This window comes from Daktulosphaira vitifoliae, unplaced genomic scaffold, assembly GCF_025091365.1.
Source record: "Daktulosphaira vitifoliae isolate Bord-2020 unplaced genomic scaffold, ASM2509136v1 Scaffold_1, whole genome shotgun sequence".
In the NCBI taxonomy this organism is placed as follows: Eukaryota; Metazoa; Arthropoda; class Insecta; order Hemiptera; family Phylloxeridae; genus Daktulosphaira; species Daktulosphaira vitifoliae.
In genome coordinates, this window is record NW_026099572.1 from 66,034,566 (window position 1) to 66,055,229 (window position 20,664).

A 20,664-nucleotide genomic window follows, 5' to 3' on the forward strand; every position below is an offset into this window, starting at 1 on the left:
CATTCTAATACTCTTGTATTACCTATGCAAGTTACTGAGTAATGCGACTTTAGAATAGAGGGGGCAGGTATTAAGCAGAGACAGACTGTTGGGCCACCAGTCAATGACACGATATTTTGACCGCAATATACACCATTGGATTTAAATAATAATATGTAACATTCATTTTTCATAAATTTTTGTTTTAAGAAAAAACAAAACAATTTTTCGTAATACTACTCCAATTTTCCCTTGACATATAAAAAACAATAAACATTATTTTGCTCTATTTAGTAACTTTCGACGTGTTTTAATCTACTATCGGTTCAAATGAAGTACTGATTTACACTACTTTTATTTATCAACACAGAATAATAGTGTTTTTACTTTATGGAAATAGAAGAATACAACAAGAAAAAATTAATTTTGATTTTATTACTGATTATATTAAAACATTTATGTTTATATTATCTATTCCTAATGAATTTGACACTTAAAATAGTTGAACTATTATAGACAACAGTACAAGGAGTATTAATTTCAAATTAGGATGTTTTATAAAAACATCTTTAAGGATATAAAACAGGCACATTAAAAAGATGACCCAGATTATTTTACTATACAATATTAATGATTCTGTAATATTCAGGTTTGTAGGCGTTCTATGAAAATGTCAAGGAACTATTATACAATAATAAATATTTGATGAACTGTAAATGCTATTATGTGACATATGAATAAAAAAAACCCCGAGTAATTTTGAGATGTATTTTGTTTTTTTTACAATTATATCAAGACGCCAATAATACTTTTTTTACATCCCAAAACTGATTAAAGTGAAATTTAAACAAATAGTGTGTTTAATTCTCCGATAATGAAGAGACTACGATTACTAGAATGACAAATTACAAAATATGTACGATGTTAAAAATACATAATAAAATGGTAGAAATAATGGAATTATGAAATATATTTTCAAATATCATTTATTTTTAATTATTATTTCTCATAAAACAAGTATCATTTAAGTATGCGCAACAATATATATTATGTACATTATTATTTAAAAAAGAGAGTATTTACAATCAGGAGCTGTATATCCAGCTCTAAAAGAGTATTTTAGTAAAAATAAGTTTAGTACAAAATATTAGTGAAATAAGCGCCAAATTGAATAAATAAATAATATAACCATTCTTAGTTAATTCGTTTGTGACATGCTTTACAGTTTCAATATTTTTTACAGCTGTTTTATTTGTATGAAAAATTATTTGATTTATCAATTAATGCCAAAATATGTAGAAATCGCATAGAAACGTATTTTTTCACTAATTATATTAAATTTATAACTTTACCATAATTATTCTCTAAAATTATTAATAAAAGTGACACATGACTAATTATTACTAGACTATTACTAGTACTTTAGGTGAAATTTTAACTTATTTTCCAAATAGTTTTACAAATTTTAGTCAGGTTACCTTATTGATTATAAAACATTTAACAAAAGAACTATGTGTATACAAAAACATAAAAATCCAATGAGATTTTAATAATTAAGAATTATTCTTTGTTTAGCAGTATAACAATAAATCAATAATTTTTTTACAAAAAACTCTTGAGCTGCTTAATTTAAAAAATCGAATATAAATCAATATTTATATCATAAGAGCTAAAAAAAATTTTTTATCAATATAACTAGGTCGTTAAGCTCAATGTAATAGCCAATGGGTACCAATGTGTGCCACGTTTATACCCACATCAAGTAAAAATGCGGGCATGGTCAATTCAAACGCGGAAGTGACTGGTGAAATGTGACATTTTATTACCTACAACATTATCATATTACTTTAATATTTTGATACCTATAAATATATTCCACTTTAAATCACTGTTCACAGCAATAGATATCCAGGTATATACAGAAAATACACAGGTAGTGTATGTTTAATGGTTATTATTTAGATTAATAATACACAATTACAATACAGTATAAATATTAAATAGCCAATTGCAAACAATTGTGTTCAATCCCAAAAAAGGTATTTAATATATTTGTAAAACCTAATTTTTGATTTTTATATTAAATTTCTATATTAAGTAAATATTTAATTTATACAACATTTAGAAACTGAACTACCTTTGTATTAATGCTAGGCATTTTGAACGGCCTAGGAGATATTCTCACTGTTAAAATAATGTTAAGCATTATAATACAGTTACTGGATCATGAAGTGATCCTTCAGGGTATTATGCCATTTTTCAATTTACCCGTGATATTAAGTGACCATTTTATGTTAATCTTAATTTACTATAAAAACCTACACGTAGATGCCTATAAAAATTTGCATCCTCCTTAAGCTATTACTTAGTTACTATATCATAAATGTATAATCTATTTAAGAAAAACATTTTTAAAATGAGCACCCAATTTTACATTATGACTTTTTATATTTAATTGATTGTAATTAAATATGTCTTAATTTAATTAGAGCGAAATTTTTGTAACCCAACTCATATAACAATAGAAACCCGTTTCCTGACTTACTGAACACCCTGTATATTAAATTACATATATATTACATTATTTTAAATTATAATGTAATAAATTTTACCTCGATTGATTAAAATAAAACTTAGTTCAGAGCCAGCTAAGTTCTTTTAACTATTCGTTGATCCTAGGCATTAACTGAAAAAAATTTTTTTTTAACATGGGTAATGATCAAAAAAATATTTAAAATAAATTTTGTAGTTCCTAGACAAAGTGCCTAATGGGGATAATAATGTTCTGCCTTGGTTGTACATAAAGTTAATCATGTTTAATATAGAATAAAGAGAAATATTTTAGTAAAAATGTTTTACTATATAATAAAAAATTAGTTATTAACTAAAGTACTTATATTTTTGTTTAGATAAAATAAATAAAATATCTTTATTTTTTAACAGAGAAAACTAAGTGTAACTAACTTAAACCTGCTGATATAACTGCACCAGTATATTAGATAATATGTGTTATCTAATAACAATAAACAATTTGTTTTATTAGCTGATCTTATGGTTTAAATTTTGCGTTAAAATTATCAACAAATAGTATTGTGCTACTTAGAAAAAAGTGTTAATCATGAGTTATAAAAACATAACTTTAAAATGTCTGTTTGATGAAATAATAAGTCATAAAATAGTATATCATATTAAATTATTTTAAGATTCATATAGTTTTACCAATATAAGTCATATGATTTTTTTGAATCACGCATGATATAAACTTTTTTTTACTTTGACAGAGCACTCTATTGATTATCCAAAGAACCGTCGATTTTTATGTCGATATAAGCGTATACATACGATCACTTTTACTTAGTACAATTAAAAATTACAAAATAATTTATTTACGACAAAAATCAGTTCATTTTGATTTTTATAAAATATTTTTGTTGAACGAGAGATGGTTTGTGATACTTTCTAGACAATCTATATACAATATAAACATACAATGAATCAACATACAACAATGAAAACAAATTATTGTCGTTGTCGCATAATACAAAAAACTTGTCACGTTTTTAACATAGCTATGGATATAACGATGTCCAGAATAACCAAGTAGGTACTATAAGCCCACATAAATGAAACAAGAGAAATTTGTTAAGCACATCTATTGTATTTCTAATTTTATGCGCATATATGTTTGGGTGAATACTAAGACATTTAAAAGTTTTAAAGCCAACAAATAAAATTGTCAAAGAACTTTCATACATTTCAAAAGTTGATACGAGTTTAAAAAATATTATACATCATTCTTAAATAGAAAAACAATAAATTATAAAGATGTGTATTTTATAAAAACAGTCATAAAGTGTTTTAAAAAATTTATTTGAAGCTACGATGTATAATTATTAGTAATAGTTATATAATAGTTATTTGTATGTATTTATGACTGCGCTTTTAGTGAGTCATTTACTTTTTATTATTGTTTTTTAAGATGAAGTAATCCGAAAAATTGTAATTACAAATAAAATTAGCCACAATTGATAAATTGTTATTATATCAATTTATGTAAATTCAAAATCAAATTCTTTAAACAAAGTAACTTTTACAAAATTGAAATTTAGAAGTATATAAATCAGTTATTAATTTACGGGGGTTTCAGGAGGACATAGATATTTTTACATTTTTTAATATGTAAGGTAATACTGATGCGTAATTCAAGTAATTTTATTCTTAGAAACTCCCAGAAAAATATTGAAAATTCCACAATTATAAATAAAGTACTAAATAAAACACAAATAAAATTTTTAAACAAAAACTTGATTGTAATTTTACATTGAATAATAAATTTTTCTAGGCCATAATTGATAATATCTTAACAATAGAGATAATACTATGAGTGAATCACTAAATCTGGGAATAAACGATTTTTTTAAATAAAATTATAAACATATATTAAAATGAAAATTATAAAACTCACCTCAAATCTTTAAAAATAATTATTTTTTTTAGCTAGAATTTTTTTATTAAATTTTATTGTGAAGGGATGAAATGTTATTTTTTTCATCCCGTATTTTGTTTGAGGGCCACTTCCCCTATAGAAAATCTTGTTCCGACACAACTATTTGGATTAAAAATACAAAGGTTTTTGGAGACGAGCAGGGAGATAGCTCATGAATTGTACATCATTTTTTTTATCATCACTTTTTTAGAAGTAATATACAACAAAAATTCTTATCATTTTATAAAATTAATTGGTGATTGACGAATATAGCCGGCAACTATATGTAAACACAAAATAAATTTTATATTTAAAGATGTCTTTAATCAACAGGGTGACTCTATTGCTATTAATTATTTTTACACCTTTGTACATTATGCTATAGAAATTTATGTTATAATGAAGGGATACTTGATTAAAATAATTGCATAATTTTGATAATTTGTCTAAAGCGCTGTATTTTAACTTAACGCAATCTATTTACATAAATGCCACATTATGTCTACCAAACTTCATGTTAAATTGATAAAATATCACGGAAAAATTTTGTTTTATTAATGTAAATTACAATTATAATTAACTAATCAGAATACTCTAGTTACAAGAATAATAAAATAATCATTGAAGACACAATGCATTTAAAATATTAAATTTCACTGCATTAATAAATAATGGAACTCATAAACATGTGAATGAATATTAACTAATTAATTAAAGGAAAATTTATAATAACAGAGTACATTAAAATATAAAAGCTTTACTTAATTTTAACATTTTTCAATGATTGCGCAACCACAATTCCTTTATTAGTTATTGTCCATGGAATTCCCTTGTACGTAGCTTGATTTGCGTCATTTGTTTTTAAATCCTCTGCTACTTGATCAAACACTTTTAAAACTTTATCGGGAGATCTCATGTAACCTTCAACACTTATAATATCGCCAGGCACTGCACCAGCTGGGGGTTCCAATATTTCGACTTTATCAGGTGTACTAGCACACATTACCATTGCTTCAGAAACGACTCCTCTAATTTTAGATGGTTTCAAGTTGCACAACAATACAGCCATGCGATCAGACATTTTCTCCAAAGGAACGTATTTTACCAAACCACTCACCTACAAAATTATTATCTATATATTCTGTACATCATAATAAGCTAAACTGGACTAAGTTATATCCGCGGAAAAATAAAAAAAGTTTAAAGTATTTTTACTAGGGTTCCGTCAATGATATCGATATCGCAAACTTTTTTCATTTTTCCCACAAAATCGATTATTTTTGAAATATTGCAATAATCGGAGAAAAAATGTTTGAATTTTGGTCACTGTTATAAAATATATATTATTTGATATTAGTCAAAAAACAGTTCGTGATAATTTTGTTAATATTTTTGTATTAAGATATATAGAATTGAGATAAGACGAAAAATGTATTTATTGATTAGGTTTTTTATTATGGCATTGTTTTTATTCCTATTTTTAACAAAAAAAAATAATGTACGAATTAGAGAGAGAGAAATTAAAGAATTAGAAAATATACAGCAACAACTGGTTGAAATTCAATCTGAAAAGTAAAATAAAATTGTTGATCCCCTCCCACAAAAAAAAAAAATTCCTATTAGATGAGTAATGATTATGATTTATTCTGTAAGTTTAAATTTTATTTTTATAAAGAAAAATAATAATTTTCACTTATGATAAAGCAATAAAAATATATAAACAGTATTTATAAACTTTTTTTTTATTATTATTTAAAACCAAAACATTGAAACTATAATACTATTATTTAATAAAGAAGAATTTCATACATTTAATATAACAAATATATAATGATACAGTTTTATAACAAAAAAATGTATTTCTTCATAATAAAAAGTAATTTGAAAATATTTGATTATCGTTAAGAGATATAGATATTATTTATATTAATATTATTATTTGATTAGGTTGGTATAAAGCTGTTTGATTTTTACAACTATGGTTACTTAACGTTATTCGTGAAAATAAATAAAATTATGAAAACATTTGAATATTAAATATTAATTTAATTTTTGAATATATTTATATAACATGAATTAATTTTTAGTAATATAATAACGCTCAAATTCAGTGCAATATCGATATCCAAAAATATATCATTGACGAACTCTAATTTTTACTATATGCAATTTTATTATTATACTACTACATTATATGTTATTAGGTAAAAAAAAAAAAATTTTAATAACACAACTTATTATACGTACAACATTTCTTGGTTTTTCTTCGCCGAGATCGACTATTTCAACGTATAGTGAATCAGCATTAGGGTGATTAGAAGCACTAATTATTTTCCCTACTCTCAAATCTAATCGACCAATATCTACAGGACTATCATTTTTTTGGACATTTGTTGCTAAATTTTAACATAAAAATAAAACATAAATTGATTTGTCTAAAAAAATATAAAAAGAAACATATAAGTATCCATTCTATTTTCCATTAATACTTTATGTGGTACAGTTTTTTTATAATTAAGGTGCTGGATACGGAGACGTATCAGACATTAAAAATTATAATAGACCTTAAAGGTGAATTATTTAAGTTAAATGCCTTATTTATTTCAAAATATTATGTATCATTTAACAGTGGCAGTGGTAAATGTTTTCTTGGTAGTTCTTGTATTATCTTTATAAGCAACACACGAAATGTATATAATATACAACAGTAAAATTTATTCGTATGAATGTATTTAAGTCCTTTCAAGATATAATTAATTAAAACTTAAACATTCGTATTAACTTACCACCACCAGTATTATTATTCTTCTGTTTCTTAACTGTGTCTTTACTTTTTTTTTTATCAGCAGTACATTTATCGGTAGTAATTTTGTCTTTATTAACAGAGACAGATTTTTTCTCATTTTCTTCAATCTGATTTCATGAAAATTGATAGGAAAATATTTGTTTTATTAATATAATTTTTATAAAATGAGTGTGTTAATTTGCCAAATAAATTTAAACCCTCTCTCCCCTTATCATAAAAATAATTCCTAAAAAATGTAAATATTTTTTTAATATATTTCGGCTTTTTTTCAATCGAAAAATAATATTATTTATTAACAGCAACTTATCATTACAATAACATACGTTAAAAGTTACAAAAGTTAGTAAGTAAAGCTGCAATTAAATAATGTTTAAATATTTTTTATCACTCTTGAAAATGCTTATGGACAATCTTAAAACTAAATTTTATGAATATACACTACATGTTCAAAAATATTATTTATTTTCGGCACATTAGTAATTCAAAAAAAGCGCAGAAACTTTTATTACTGAATTATAGGATTAGGGTTGCCACTAGTTAAAAAATTTGCAATTTCAAAACTTTTTCAAACAATATAAAAAAAATGTTCATATCTATTTTTCAAAGCGTAGATGAAATCTTGTAAAGGGATGTGATTTCATTGACTAAATTATACATTTAAATAAATAAACCCACCATCGTCATAAATAAAAAAAAAACATTATTTTGGAAATGTAGACACATATTTTTAAATTACACTTCATAAAATTTATTTTTTCAATTTTTTTGTATTTTAAAATTGCTATAACTTTCTAAAAATGAAATTTTAATAGAATATACAAGACATAACAAACTTTCAATTGGTATGTTTTTTTTTTGTGAAAATTCAATGTAAAACCTAAGTACAGAAAGGGTTTGAACAAGACTAGACAAATTTTAGCCAGGAGATGGATATACATAAAATTTACTTATTTTTGCTACCCTTCAAACAAACAAAAATTGCATAAAAACCAATTATTTTTATTTTAAGAAAATTCTATACACCATAATAATTTCATGACTAATTACGGTTAAAAGATTTTTTCAAATTAAATGTAAAACATTAATAGGACGGTGTTATAATCACGCTTCAATGTTATCAATCATTCAAATTAATCAAAACGATTAAGATAAAATATAATTTACTAGCATCCCAATTATTTAATTTTAACACTTACTTGATAATTAACTCCATTGTTAGATCTTATTTTTTTTAATTTCTCTAATTCGGTTTGTATCTGTGATTTTAATGATTCTTGCTCTTTTTTGAGACGTTCACATTCGACAGAATATCTATTTGCCAGTTCTTTTTTGTGCCATTTCACCTGTTATATATTCTTTGTTAGCGCAAAATGAATTTTCCAAATGAATATTAACGAAAATAAATTTTAAAAGGACATAAGACTACATTTGTAAAAAATTAAGGGTGTAGCATTCTTAAGTGAAACTATAATTATTATATTAGATATTTTACTAAAAAATGTTTTCAATAACAAATTAACAAAATTTATTGTTGATTTAACAAAAAATATTTTTTAGTGACGGAAAAAAGCAATCACACACTCCCGTACCGTATAAATATTATAAATAAATAAGGCACCACAACAGAAATCTTAAAAATGTTAAATATTTCCCTTCAAACGTGTAATAAAAAAACTTGAGTAAGTATAGAATTCATCAGTTAAAAAAAAAAAAAAAAATGATATAGAACGACGTTGAAGATATAAAAGTATATACAGGGTGTTCAGTAAGTCAGGAAACGGGTTTCTATTGTTCTCATTGTTTGTAACAATGACTGTTTTACTATTAAATACAAAATAGCAAAAAAATAATCTATGAAACATAATTACGTTTTAAGATTTTATTACATACAAAAATATTTATTAAAAATTAATTTTAAAAAATTCTGAAATTTTTAAATAACCGTAAGTATTAACTCATTTGAATAATTAATTTAACTAAAAATATATTAAGTTGAAATTTACACCCCTAATTTCTCATAAGTAACTATCTGAGAGCTATATAACAACAAAGTCCTAATAGTCTTTTTCAGGTAAATTAAAATTTTGAAAGGAAGGAAGGAAAATTGATATATTAATAATTTTTTTTTTAATGTTAGAATAAATAAATAAATAATTACAATCTGAATATTATGTAAATTAAACTAATGTTTTTCATCATTTTTAAGATTTAGAACTTTATTGACATAAATTAATGAATGTATAAATTAAATATTTAGATAAAAAAAACATAATAAAAATTAATCAAATATGTCGGTATGAGTTTAAAATCAATTTAAATAATAAAATTGTTTTCATGCTTGAAATTTAAATATGGTTTAATGCTATTTATTAAAAAAAGTTAACTATTAGAAATATTTACTATTTATTAGTTAAAACAATTTATAGAAAACAATGAAATAATAATTTCTACAAATGTTAAATTAATGTAACACAGTTCAGGCCTAAGGTCTAAAATTATCAAATTTAAATAAATAATAATAAAACCATTACTAAAAGCACATATGTAAAGTTTTAAATAAAATATCATTACTGTACAAATTGTAAGACTCAATAATAATTTAAGTATACTTAAATAATGTTTTTTTAATAAGTAGATATAAAAACAATATGATTATATACCATTAAATCAGCTAGCATTTAAATGTATAGTGTAATATTTATAATAAGTTTTATCTATTTTATTAATAAAAAATTTATACGATTAGATGTATACATATATTTATAAGTATATAATTTTTTTTTACATTAATGAGATTCTTATTATATAGTGTCAAAGTAAATTACAGCGCTGTTGTAACCATGTGCTAATGTTGTTAGAACTGGATGACGTCCCAGTTAATTTTCTTGTATCGTTTCTACTACCTTGTTGAGCTGGTGTTTTTCCTGCATTAGATGCTTCAAGTTTTCGTTCTGTTTTTCCTTTGATATCTCTTGCTAAAGTAGTAAACGCTTCTTCTACACCTTGGCCAGTTCTTGCACTAACTTCTAAAAATCTAACACCATATTCACAAGCTAGCTGTTCACCACGTTCCTTACTAACCTGTCTACTACTATCCATTTCACATTTATTACCTAATAACATTTTTTCTACGTCTGCTGAAGCATTTTCTTCAATATTGCGCATCCATGTACGTACATTATTAAAACTACGTTCACTAGTAACGTCATAAACAAGCATAATACCCATTGCTCCTCTATAATAAGCTGTAGTTATTGTGCGAAACCGTTCTTGACCAGCAGTATCCCAAATTTGCAATTTGATACGTCGCCCATCTAATTCTACAGTACGTATTTTGAAATCAATTCCAATGGTAGATATAAAGGTTGTAGCATTATATGCATCTTCTGCATATCGAAAAAGAACACAAGTCTTGCCTACTCCGGAATCACCAATGAGCAACAGCTTGAAAAGATAATCATAGGTCTTCGCCATTATGAACAAATCAAATTAAGTATTGTAATGAGCAATAAGCAGCACTGTTTTCTTAATTCTATGATGAAATGATATAGTTTTAGAATTGTTGATAGTAGTTTTCCTGTTTATCAAAATGGATTTTGATAAATTTATCATGAATATCATGTATACACAAAAGGATTGTTGGTTTTTTTTTGCACTAAGTGTAAGCCCAGTGTAGGTTGATGTAATAATTTATTATGCACACAAAAGAAAAGAAAAATTGAAAACTTCTTATCAAAATTTCTTATCAAAAATTACAACTACACATTGAAATCTTACACCTTCGTACACCGACATAAAATATTATTCAAATAGGATTTAAATTGCATCAAAATTAAAGATTTAATTTCCAATATATAATTTATGTATTAAATCCATTATGAATAATATCTCCATTTAAATTAATATACTATATTTAGTATTTATTATAACCTTACCGTTTCAATTAAACGTGCATGGATAGTTTTGACGGTCTTAAGTTTGTTCACAGCGTCCATGTTAATGTCACGTTAAAATATTTCAAAGATAATCAAAAATGTATTTTAGTATTAAGATAAAATATTTGTAAACAAAATAATCTAGAAGTTAATCGTAAATTAATATCTAAGATTATGAAGCGTGTTTAGTGCCACGAAATAAAAAACGAAGATTTCCTATCACTAAAAGTTATGTATGAGATGATGAATCATTTAAGTGGAGGGAGGTAAAACAACGGGTAGAAAAAAAGGGAGTATGGAAATGGTAAAATACGTCAAGTTGACCATAAAATTGTTCAATTTATACTGCCATCTAGTGGTAAAAATTTAAAGGTTTTGAGGATGTACGTTTATTGTACTTTCTTAATACGTAAAATGTAAATAAAAGGTTTTATGTGCTTTAGATTTAAAATATACTTTCTTTTAACCTAATCATTGATTTATCACAATTGTATTTGCATATCTAATTATTTAATCATTAATTTACTTATTTATCTAGTCGGATTAGAATATAAGGAAATTATTTACAGGTCTCAATTTAAAAGTATTTCCTAGACAAATAACCTTAATTTTATTTCATATGTTGTTTAAAGAAAATATTGTATACTCGTTATTTTCAATTCAAATTTAAGTCTAAACTATGATATAGATTAGAAAAAATTCGAAAAGAAATTCAGAATCCATTGAGACCTCCTCAAATTAAAGTTGCATTTTATCGATTTAACTATGAATTAGTATTGTTTTATGAAATAAATTATGCTTCATTAAGTGACAATTTTTTACATTTATTAATAAGTATAATATTTAAGTAAAAATACTATGGAATGAAATTTTTAACTTTTATTCCATTAAACAAAATAAACATTTTTCATTAAAATCTAGAAATTATGTAAACTTAATTGTTATTTATTTCTAATTACTTTAATGTTTTTGTGTTTAATTTCACGACAATTCATCATTTGTATAATTAAAACAATAAAATTTTAAGAATAACCCTTTAAAATGTTACGTATATTAAATTTCCAAGTGTAAAATCTGAATTACATAATTATTTTAATACGGCGCATATTTTTAATTAATTGGCAAACAGATTGCTGATCAACCAAATGCCACTAAGTTATTCCTACCGCAAAAAATATTCAAATGATTGTTTAACAGTATTTTTTACGGACTAAACAGATGATATTATTGAATAATAATGATGCTGAGTTAACTATTTTATTAGTTGTTTAAAACGTTCCAATTTCCACGATATAATTTATTCCTTATCATCATATTCTTATCTAATATGTATTAATAAAGATCGATTTTTTTCTATATGAATATAATATTAATAATGCCATGTTGCAAAATTTGAAAACATAAAAAATAATCACCAATAGTAAACCTTTTCCTTAAATTTATGTTTAACGTGGCTTGAACAGATACTAAAATAAATTTTCCAATCTTAACGAAGTCCGATTGTAAAAATATCGATATTTACATTTGAATTTTATCATTTTTAGTACACCTAACCTACATAAAGATAATTTGTAATGTGTTACTTCAAGTATTAACGTTTTACAGTATTTTAATTTTAAAAACTTATTTTAGAAGTGAGAATAAATCTTAGGTGAAAAAATGGAAGGTTCTGAAACTATATCTAAAAAGTATGTATTCTTTAAAATTTTAGCTTTGATGCAAATTGAGAATTAAATTTACTATGATTTTTTATATTTTTTTGTGTCTGTTACCACTTTTTAAAGATATGAAGTCATCTAAAGCCACAAAGGAACCTATCTCTTAAATAATTATTGATATAAAAAATACATAGGATTTTATTTTTCAATAGATTTTTTCACATTTAATATATCTAGATAATAAAGTATTATCTTCACAACTTTTGACAAAAATATAAGCATATTTTTACATAATGAGTGCCATAGTGAAGCGAAGTTTTGTTCAATTTATTTATAAATCAAGATTGATCCATGTTTCTTATTTGGCACAAAGGTATAGTAACAGTTCACAGAAACACTGGTATCGGAGTGAATGTTACATGATAAAATTTACCTGTTGTGTGCTCATATCAAAGTATATATAAAGATGCAGTTTTCAAAAATTTGATTATTTTGTAGAACTTTAAAAATATAACATAATAAGTAAATAGCAGTAAAATTTAAAATATTACTTTTTAATTAAGATTTTTTCTGAATTATACAAATCAAATAATGAAGTATCATAAATAACTATGTAAATGTTGAAATCAAATGTTAATTGTGTCTTATATAATTAAGTAGATAGGTAATTGTACAGTAACATATGTTTATCTATTGATTTCTATGTTACAGTAATATTCATAAATTATTAACTAGGTAACAATAAAAAATGAAGGTAGAGATTATAATGGTGTAATTTATTGCTACTCATAGCCTTAATTGTTTTTTTCTTTAATTATAAAACCCTACTATATGCGTTCACTCCAGCCAGTTTTGTTTAGTAAATTATACATAAAAAATATTTGCAAATATAATTTTTAGTGAGCTTAAAAGACGTTTAAAGGCTGAACAAAAAGCAAAAGAAAAACTTGAAAAAGAATTGGCTGCACCAAAAAAACAACAAAATGCTAAAAATGAAAATGATTTATCTGCAGCTACTAAAGCTCTGGATATAAGTCCAAATGTATGTATATTTCTTACTACTCTATCAAATTTTGATTGTGTAATAATTATATTATTGTATAATTAATTTGTATTATGATAAATTATAATAAATTATACTCTAGTACACTATGACTATTTATAGGAGTTCTTCAGTTTACGTTTACAAGCAATTGCTCAAATGAAAAAAGATGGTGATGAACCTTACCCTCATAAGTTTAATGTTACATCATCATTGGAAGATTTCATAAATGAATATCAATCACTCAGTGAAAGTCAAATTTTTCATGATAAAGAACTTAGTGTTGCTGGTACTATCATAACAAGTTCTTCATATTAATGTTTAATTGTCTAATTTATGATTTTACTGAACCCAAATGTTTATATTCTAATTAATTTCAGGGCGTGTTCACGCAATTCGTGAATCTGGTCCAAAGCTTATATTTTATGATTTACGTGGCGAAGGCCTAAAAATACAAGTGATGGCAAATGCAAAACAATATTGTTCTGAAGATAGTTTTTTTGCAGATACTTCAAAGATTAGAAGAGGAGATATAATTGGTGTTACAGGAAGTCCAGGAAAGACTAAGAAGGGAGAGTTATCAATTTTTCCAAAACATATAAAATTATTAACACCTTGTTTACATATGTTACCACATTTACATTATGGTTTAAAAGACAAGGAAACTAGATACAGGCAGAGATATTTAGACTTAATTATTAATGATAATGTTCGGAATAAGTTTATAATAAGAGCCAAAATTATTTCATATTTTCGACGTTTTTTGGATAATATGGGATTTCTTGAAATTGAAACACCTTTAATGAATATGATAGCTGGAGGAGCTACAGCTAAACCTTTTATTACTCACCATAATGATTTAAATATGGATTTGTTTATGAGAGTTGCACCAGAACTTTATCATAAAGTAATTAAAAGAAATATATATTATTGTTTTTTATAGAATGAGTACTATGAATCATAACCATGAAAAAAAATTTTAGTTGAGTCCTTTAATGTACCAATAATTAAAATTCTTATACATTAAAAAAGCTATCTGATTAATTATTATTTAAATACTAAGTTATTTTGAACTTAAAATCTTTAGCTTTCTATTTATTAACAAAGTCTAATAAAATTTTATAACTTTGGATCCTGACACAACTTTTGACAAAGTTTATTGAAATAACCAAATGTTTTTTTATGTAAATTAAAAAAAATTATCTTATATTTTTATAAAACTCTTTTTTTTTTTTTTAACAAGATGCTTGTAGTTGGTGGTATTGATAGAGTTTATGAAATTGGACGACAATTTAGAAATGAAGCAATTGATTTAACCCACAACCCTGAATTTACTACTTGTGAGTTTTATATGGCATATGCAGACTACAATGACCTAATGAAAATAACAGAAGATTTATTATCGGGTATTAATTTTTTTGTGATTAAAATATTACTCTATTGTTATAAATATGGTATGTCTGTAATAGGTCTTATTAAAAGTATTTTTGGCTCGTATAAAATACAATATCATCCAGATGGTGTAGACTCAGACACCGAACCAGTAGAATTGGACTTTACACCACCATTTAAAAGAATGTACATGTTCCCTGCTTTGGAAGAAGCTTTATCAGTAAAATTACCAAATCCATTAGATTTGTCTTCCCCTGAATCAAATAAACTACTTGAAGAATTATGTTTAAAACATGAAGTAGAATGCCCACCTCCTAAAACATCCGCAAGATTATTAGATAAAGTAAAAAATTTTAGTATCTTTAAAAGTATAAATTACTAAATTTATCACAATTATAGCTGGTTGGTGAATTTCTCGAAGAAAAATGTATTAATCCTACATTTATATGCGATCACCCTCAAGTTATGTCACCCTTGGCAAAATGGCATCGTTCAATACCTGGTTTAACTGAACGATTTGAGTTGTTTGTTATGAAAAAAGAAGTTTGTAATGCTTATACAGAGTTAAATGATCCTATGATTCAAAGGGAACGTTTTGAACAACAAGCAAAGGTAATCCACTATTTCATGCAAATATTCAAGGGTTCTTAATATGATCCCCTTTAAAATTGAATGACTAATGTAGAGCTAAATGGTAAAAATTAATACAAGTTTAATGTGAATTCTCTTTAGTCTAAATAAAATTTTGTATGTGTACATTACACTACATTTTATTTTCACCAAGAAAATATCTACAGAGTTTATGACAATTACCTTTTTTTCTGGTTTGTTGTGATCCTTGACCCCTTTAGTGATAACTTTTATAACATCCTAAGGTACATCCTGGCAAATAGATTTGTATTCAAGAATATAAACACCATATTCTATTTGCTGAAAAAAGAGGATATGGTGTACCCTATCATTAAAGTTCACGAATGGATGACTGTATGAAAACTAGAAATTTGCCAGGTTTTTTAAGACCTAGTACTTTTGTTTGCAGCTTTTATTCGGTACTTAATACATGTATTTACTTCTTGGAATATCTCTAATGGGAACCAATTTGATCCACCTTGAAAATATTTTTGTATTCTGTATACTAATAAAATAAAATAATTATGTACAAATCATTTAATTTTATTATTTATGTGTTTTGTCTTAATAGTTTTTATAATTATAGGACAAGGCTGCTGGGGATGATGAAGCACAATTAATTGATGAAAATTTCTGTACATCATTAGAATATGGTCTTCCACCTACAGCTGGCTGGGGTCTTGGAATTGATCGTTTAACTATGTTCTTAACAGATTCAAACAATATAAAAGTATAAATTTGATTCTTTAAAATTTATCAAATGTTATTTAAACTATTTATAATTTTATAATTAATACAAAAACATACATCATTATTATTTTGACAGATAACTTGATAACAATTGAGGAAATTGAGAAGTCAAAATATTTTTAATGTTTATTAAAAACTAATAAAATAATATTTTTGATTTAGGAAGTGTTGTTCTTCCCTGCAATGAAACCTGATGATCCTAATAAGCACAAAGATGATAAAAATGAAGAAGAAAATCCTAAAGTGTCGAATTCTTAAATGTAAATTATATTGTAATAAATTAATACTTATAAAAATGTTGTGCTTTTTTATTAATTGTTCTTAATTCCTAGGATACTAAGTAATTAAATAAAATTTTGAATACTCCAATTTCAATGAAGTTGAGTATTTTGATGACAGGTTAATAAAAATACTAAATCATTTTTTACGGAAAAATTTTTTACATAAGATAATATTGATATATTAAAAATGTAATTTTTACTGAAGTAACTTTCAACAATTAATGACAATGAATAAGATATTATTGCTACGCAATTTTAAAAAATAACTATCTAGTTGATATTGGTTAATTAAAGGACATGTAAAAATAAGTATAAAAATTAATTAGTTATATTAAGTTCTAATTAAGACCATAGACAAGTATACCAAGATAAGAACTAAATATTTATTTAAAAATGAATTTGATATGTTTATTATCACTTTTGTATGAATAATGCGACTATGTTTATTATCAAGTATTCACCAGAGAAATTCATATTATTAGATAATAAATGTTATCAACTGATAAAAAAAATTATTTTCATTAGATAGAACATGTTTTATGAATGTTTCTTGGATTTTACCAAAAAATTTTTAAAACTGTATTTTTCTTCAAAAATTACTCTATTGATCTATTGGAAATCAATATGTACTAAGTAAATGTTTGCCATTTATATAATTTTTTATGTACTTTTGTAATTTTTTTTCTTTAATAATTTTAGTACATACGAATCAGTATTCACAGCATTTGGAAGTTTGTTGATATAAATTTTACTTTTCACTATTTATCAGTATTTTATATACTTTAAGTACATTATATTGTTATAATTTTTTTTATAATTTTCTCAACTTCTTAGATTAAATAATATGTGTGAAATTTTGAAATAAAACTATTTAATTAAGGTAAGGAAAAATATTTTACTAACTACTTTAAAAAAATATGAGTATAATTATATTCAGTGTTATTAAAGTATGTGTATTTTAACAGATTCAACTACAAATAAATAACAATGACAAGTAATATAATACCTTTATATAAGTTTAAACCTTTCCATTTTACTGTTTTAAAAAAGAATCATGATCCATTACTTCGACCATTAGCAAGAAGTGGACACCGTGTTGTTTGTAATGATGCTTATTTATTTTCATATGGAGGATTCAACCCACAAACAAATGTTAGTTCATGTTAAAATTCAAATATTAAAGTGAATGGTGTAGATTATACTTGTGATATTTGTAATATTTATATTTATTAAAGTATACAAGGTACTTAGAATATATGAGGTATAAGTTTCATTTAAGAAATTTTACCTAAAGTTTTTGTTTTTCACAATACACTTTGTAATATAAAATCCTTTTTTATGATTCTTATGTTTTTTAAAATATTTTTCTAAATAGATATATTAATTTTTAGTCTGACTGCTTACTTAATTCAATTTCTTTAAAAATATCACTTATATCCTTTGGATTTTTAGTGCAACATATACAGCATTAAAGTGTACTTCTTTTAAATTTAATTATTTTTTTTTTTTAGCATAAAGAGTTGCACACCATTGTAATATTATCATTTGACAGTTTTGATAAAAATAATATTTCATAGCTGGTTATTGACAAGTTAAAAATATTTTGAATCATTCCTCATCTAATTTTTTTAGATAATAGTTTTTTATTAAATCTTACTATGTACCTTTTGTTATTTTTATTTTCCTTATATGTTTATTTAAATTTTATTTAATTTTTATTAAATTAGATTGTTCTTTTCTATAGGATACTACAGGTGTCAGATTGTCATCAGCTATGCGAGAACTTTGGAAGTATTGCTTTGATTTAGGTGAATGGAAGAGAATTACTTGTAAAAATGTACCTCAAGAATTAGCTTCAAGTTCAGTTACATTATCTGGCAATATAATTATAATATATGGTGGTACAGGAGTTCCTTTTGGAGCATTTTGCAGTAATCGAATGTATTTAGGTATACATTCTTAAAATCTAAAATGCTTCAAATAATTTCTCATTCGATATTTAGGGAAAATATTTATGTTTTTAATTGTTATATACATTAAAAACATTTTTAAATTCCAGGCAATTTAGCAAATGAGTATAGAGAAATTGGAATGGAATTTGAGGAATTGCAAGTATCTGGTGAAATTCCAATGCCACTATATGGACAAGGAGTAGTTATGGATGGAAAATATATTTATTCAATTGGTGGTACATCTGGTTATGAATATGAAATGGATGTTCATCGTTTGGATCTTAGTACTAGAAAATGGGAATTACTTCACAAATCACGTGGAGAAGTACATGAACCTGAACCTAGATACCGACATGAAGTTGTTTTCTACAAAGGTCGAATATATATATTTGGTGGTGGACGTGGTGGATCTTTAAATGTTTATTATGGATTTTCGGTTAGTTTCTTAGTTCTCTCATTACTTGTTTTAATTGTGATAAATAACAATTTTTGATGTATATTATTTACTAGAAAATACATGTATTTGATGTTGCTTCAAAAGATTGGGAATTCCTTCCTGCCAAACATGATGTAAGAGTTCCAAGGCCAGGCTTTCCAGATAATCGGAGCTGTCATAGTTGTGTTCAATGTCCAGATCAAAAGAATTTAGTATATATTTGTGGTGGATTTGATGGTTTTCGATCTTTTAGAGATGTATGGCGATTCAACCTAGATACTCTGCAGTGGGAAAAGTTAACCAGGTGTACTATGCCTAAACCAGTATACTTCCATTCTACAGCTGTTACACCTTCTGGTCGTATGTGTTGTTATGGAGGTATTGTATCTGACCAAGCAGATGGTAGTGGCGGTAGATCAAATGATATCACTAGCGCTTGGATAACTATACCTAAGTTAAGGGTTATATGTTGGGAAGCCATGTTATTTTATTTTAAAGATCAGATGTTTAAAACTAGTGACGAAGATTTAAAAAAAGTTGGTTTACCACAAGAATTTTATGAAAGAATAATCGATGGTCGAAGAAATAATGACAAAATCAATAATAAATAACTAGGCATGTAATTTAAAAAATATATATTGTTATATGTAAATAATATTTAGTTTTTATTTTATAAAAATAATAATTGCTGTGACAAATTAATGTCAGTTTGTTTGGTCAAAATATACAAAATTATCTTAATCATCAGCATTATACTGGTTGATCTTTTTATCATAATCCACTTAATTACTTAGTAAATAAAAATAATTTAAACAATTTTTTTTTTTTGGTTATCTTTAGTTACACATTATTCTTAAATTATTAACTATGTGATCCTTTTTAAGTTCATCTCTTATGCTTTGTAAGGATGTCAACTTAATTTTTCAAATGGGAACACATTTTAAATTTAATAAAATATTTGAGTTTTTAATTTAATAGTAAGTGCATTTGAATTTATAATACGATTTTATTTGCATATTACATATAAAACTTTGAAGTTTCGTTTTTAAATTAATATACATGTATAATTATTTTTACTCTGTACGTAATTGAATAGGTTATGATAAAAAAATCATTCTGTATATTCAAAAAACTGGCTATTATAAAAGATTCAAAAGTCAATGTATCTATGATTAATACCTTTTTACTTTTACAATCTTTTTTTGTCAAAGATCATAGTTACAATACAAATTAATGACTATAGAAACTATAGATTTAACACCCATTGAAGATGAATATCTTCAATAACACTTCTTTCTTTCTAAATTTCTGGGTATG

At 24.5% G+C, this 20,664-nt stretch overlaps 3 protein-coding genes across 6 annotated transcripts; 2 read left to right on the plus strand and 1 right to left on the minus strand.

Annotated features, from left to right (window-relative positions):
* Nucleotides 1-4,996: 4,996 nt before the first annotated feature.
* Nucleotides 4,997-11,468, minus strand: LOC126896439 (ras-related protein Rab-8A-like). 2 transcript variants are annotated; one of them, XM_050669226.1, is made up of 5 exons: nucleotides 11,207-11,467; nucleotides 8,468-8,614; nucleotides 7,252-7,378; nucleotides 6,713-6,861; nucleotides 4,997-5,582 (listed from the first exon to the last, which is right to left on the minus strand). In XM_050669226.1, the coding sequence occupies exons 1-5, from the start codon at nucleotides 11,264-11,266 to the stop codon at nucleotides 5,223-5,225; spliced, it is 843 nt and encodes a 280-aa protein (XP_050525183.1). In that variant the 5' UTR covers nucleotides 11,267-11,467; the 3' UTR covers nucleotides 4,997-5,222. The 2 variants fall into 2 exon arrangements, with proteins under 2 accessions (XP_050525183.1, XP_050525185.1); XM_050669228.1 differs by lacking the exons at nucleotides 4,997-5,582; nucleotides 6,713-6,861; nucleotides 7,252-7,378; nucleotides 8,468-8,614 and adding an exon at nucleotides 9,656-10,848 and having other exon boundaries at nucleotides 11,207-11,468.
* Nucleotides 11,469-12,595: 1,127 nt separating this feature from the next.
* On the plus strand, nucleotides 12,596-16,974 carry LOC126896425 (lysine--tRNA ligase). Of its 3 annotated transcripts, none has more exons than XM_050669200.1 (10): nucleotides 12,596-12,894; nucleotides 12,991-13,237; nucleotides 13,765-13,906; nucleotides 14,030-14,195; nucleotides 14,287-14,813; nucleotides 15,150-15,312; nucleotides 15,376-15,641; nucleotides 15,698-15,910; nucleotides 16,515-16,658; nucleotides 16,841-16,974. In XM_050669200.1, exons 2-10 carry the CDS (start codon nucleotides 13,158-13,160, stop codon nucleotides 16,934-16,936), a joined length of 1,797 nt encoding a protein of 598 aa, XP_050525157.1. In that variant the 5' UTR covers nucleotides 12,596-12,894; nucleotides 12,991-13,157; the 3' UTR covers nucleotides 16,937-16,974. The 3 variants fall into 3 exon arrangements, with proteins under 3 accessions (XP_050525157.1, XP_050525158.1, XP_050525159.1); XM_050669201.1 differs by having other exon boundaries at nucleotides 13,102-13,237; XM_050669202.1 differs by lacking the exon at nucleotides 12,991-13,237 and having other exon boundaries at nucleotides 12,597-12,894.
* A 697-nt stretch (nucleotides 16,975-17,671) lies between these two features.
* LOC126896433 (kelch domain-containing protein 10-like) lies at nucleotides 17,672-20,097 on the plus strand. The gene is made up of 5 exons (XM_050669221.1): nucleotides 17,672-17,839; nucleotides 17,925-18,111; nucleotides 18,704-18,908; nucleotides 19,019-19,347; nucleotides 19,422-20,097. The coding sequence occupies exons 2-5, from the start codon at nucleotides 17,947-17,949 to the stop codon at nucleotides 19,956-19,958; spliced, it is 1,236 nt and encodes a 411-aa protein (XP_050525178.1). The 5' UTR covers nucleotides 17,672-17,839; nucleotides 17,925-17,946; the 3' UTR covers nucleotides 19,959-20,097.
* The last annotated feature ends 567 nt before the right edge of the window (nucleotides 20,098-20,664 follow it).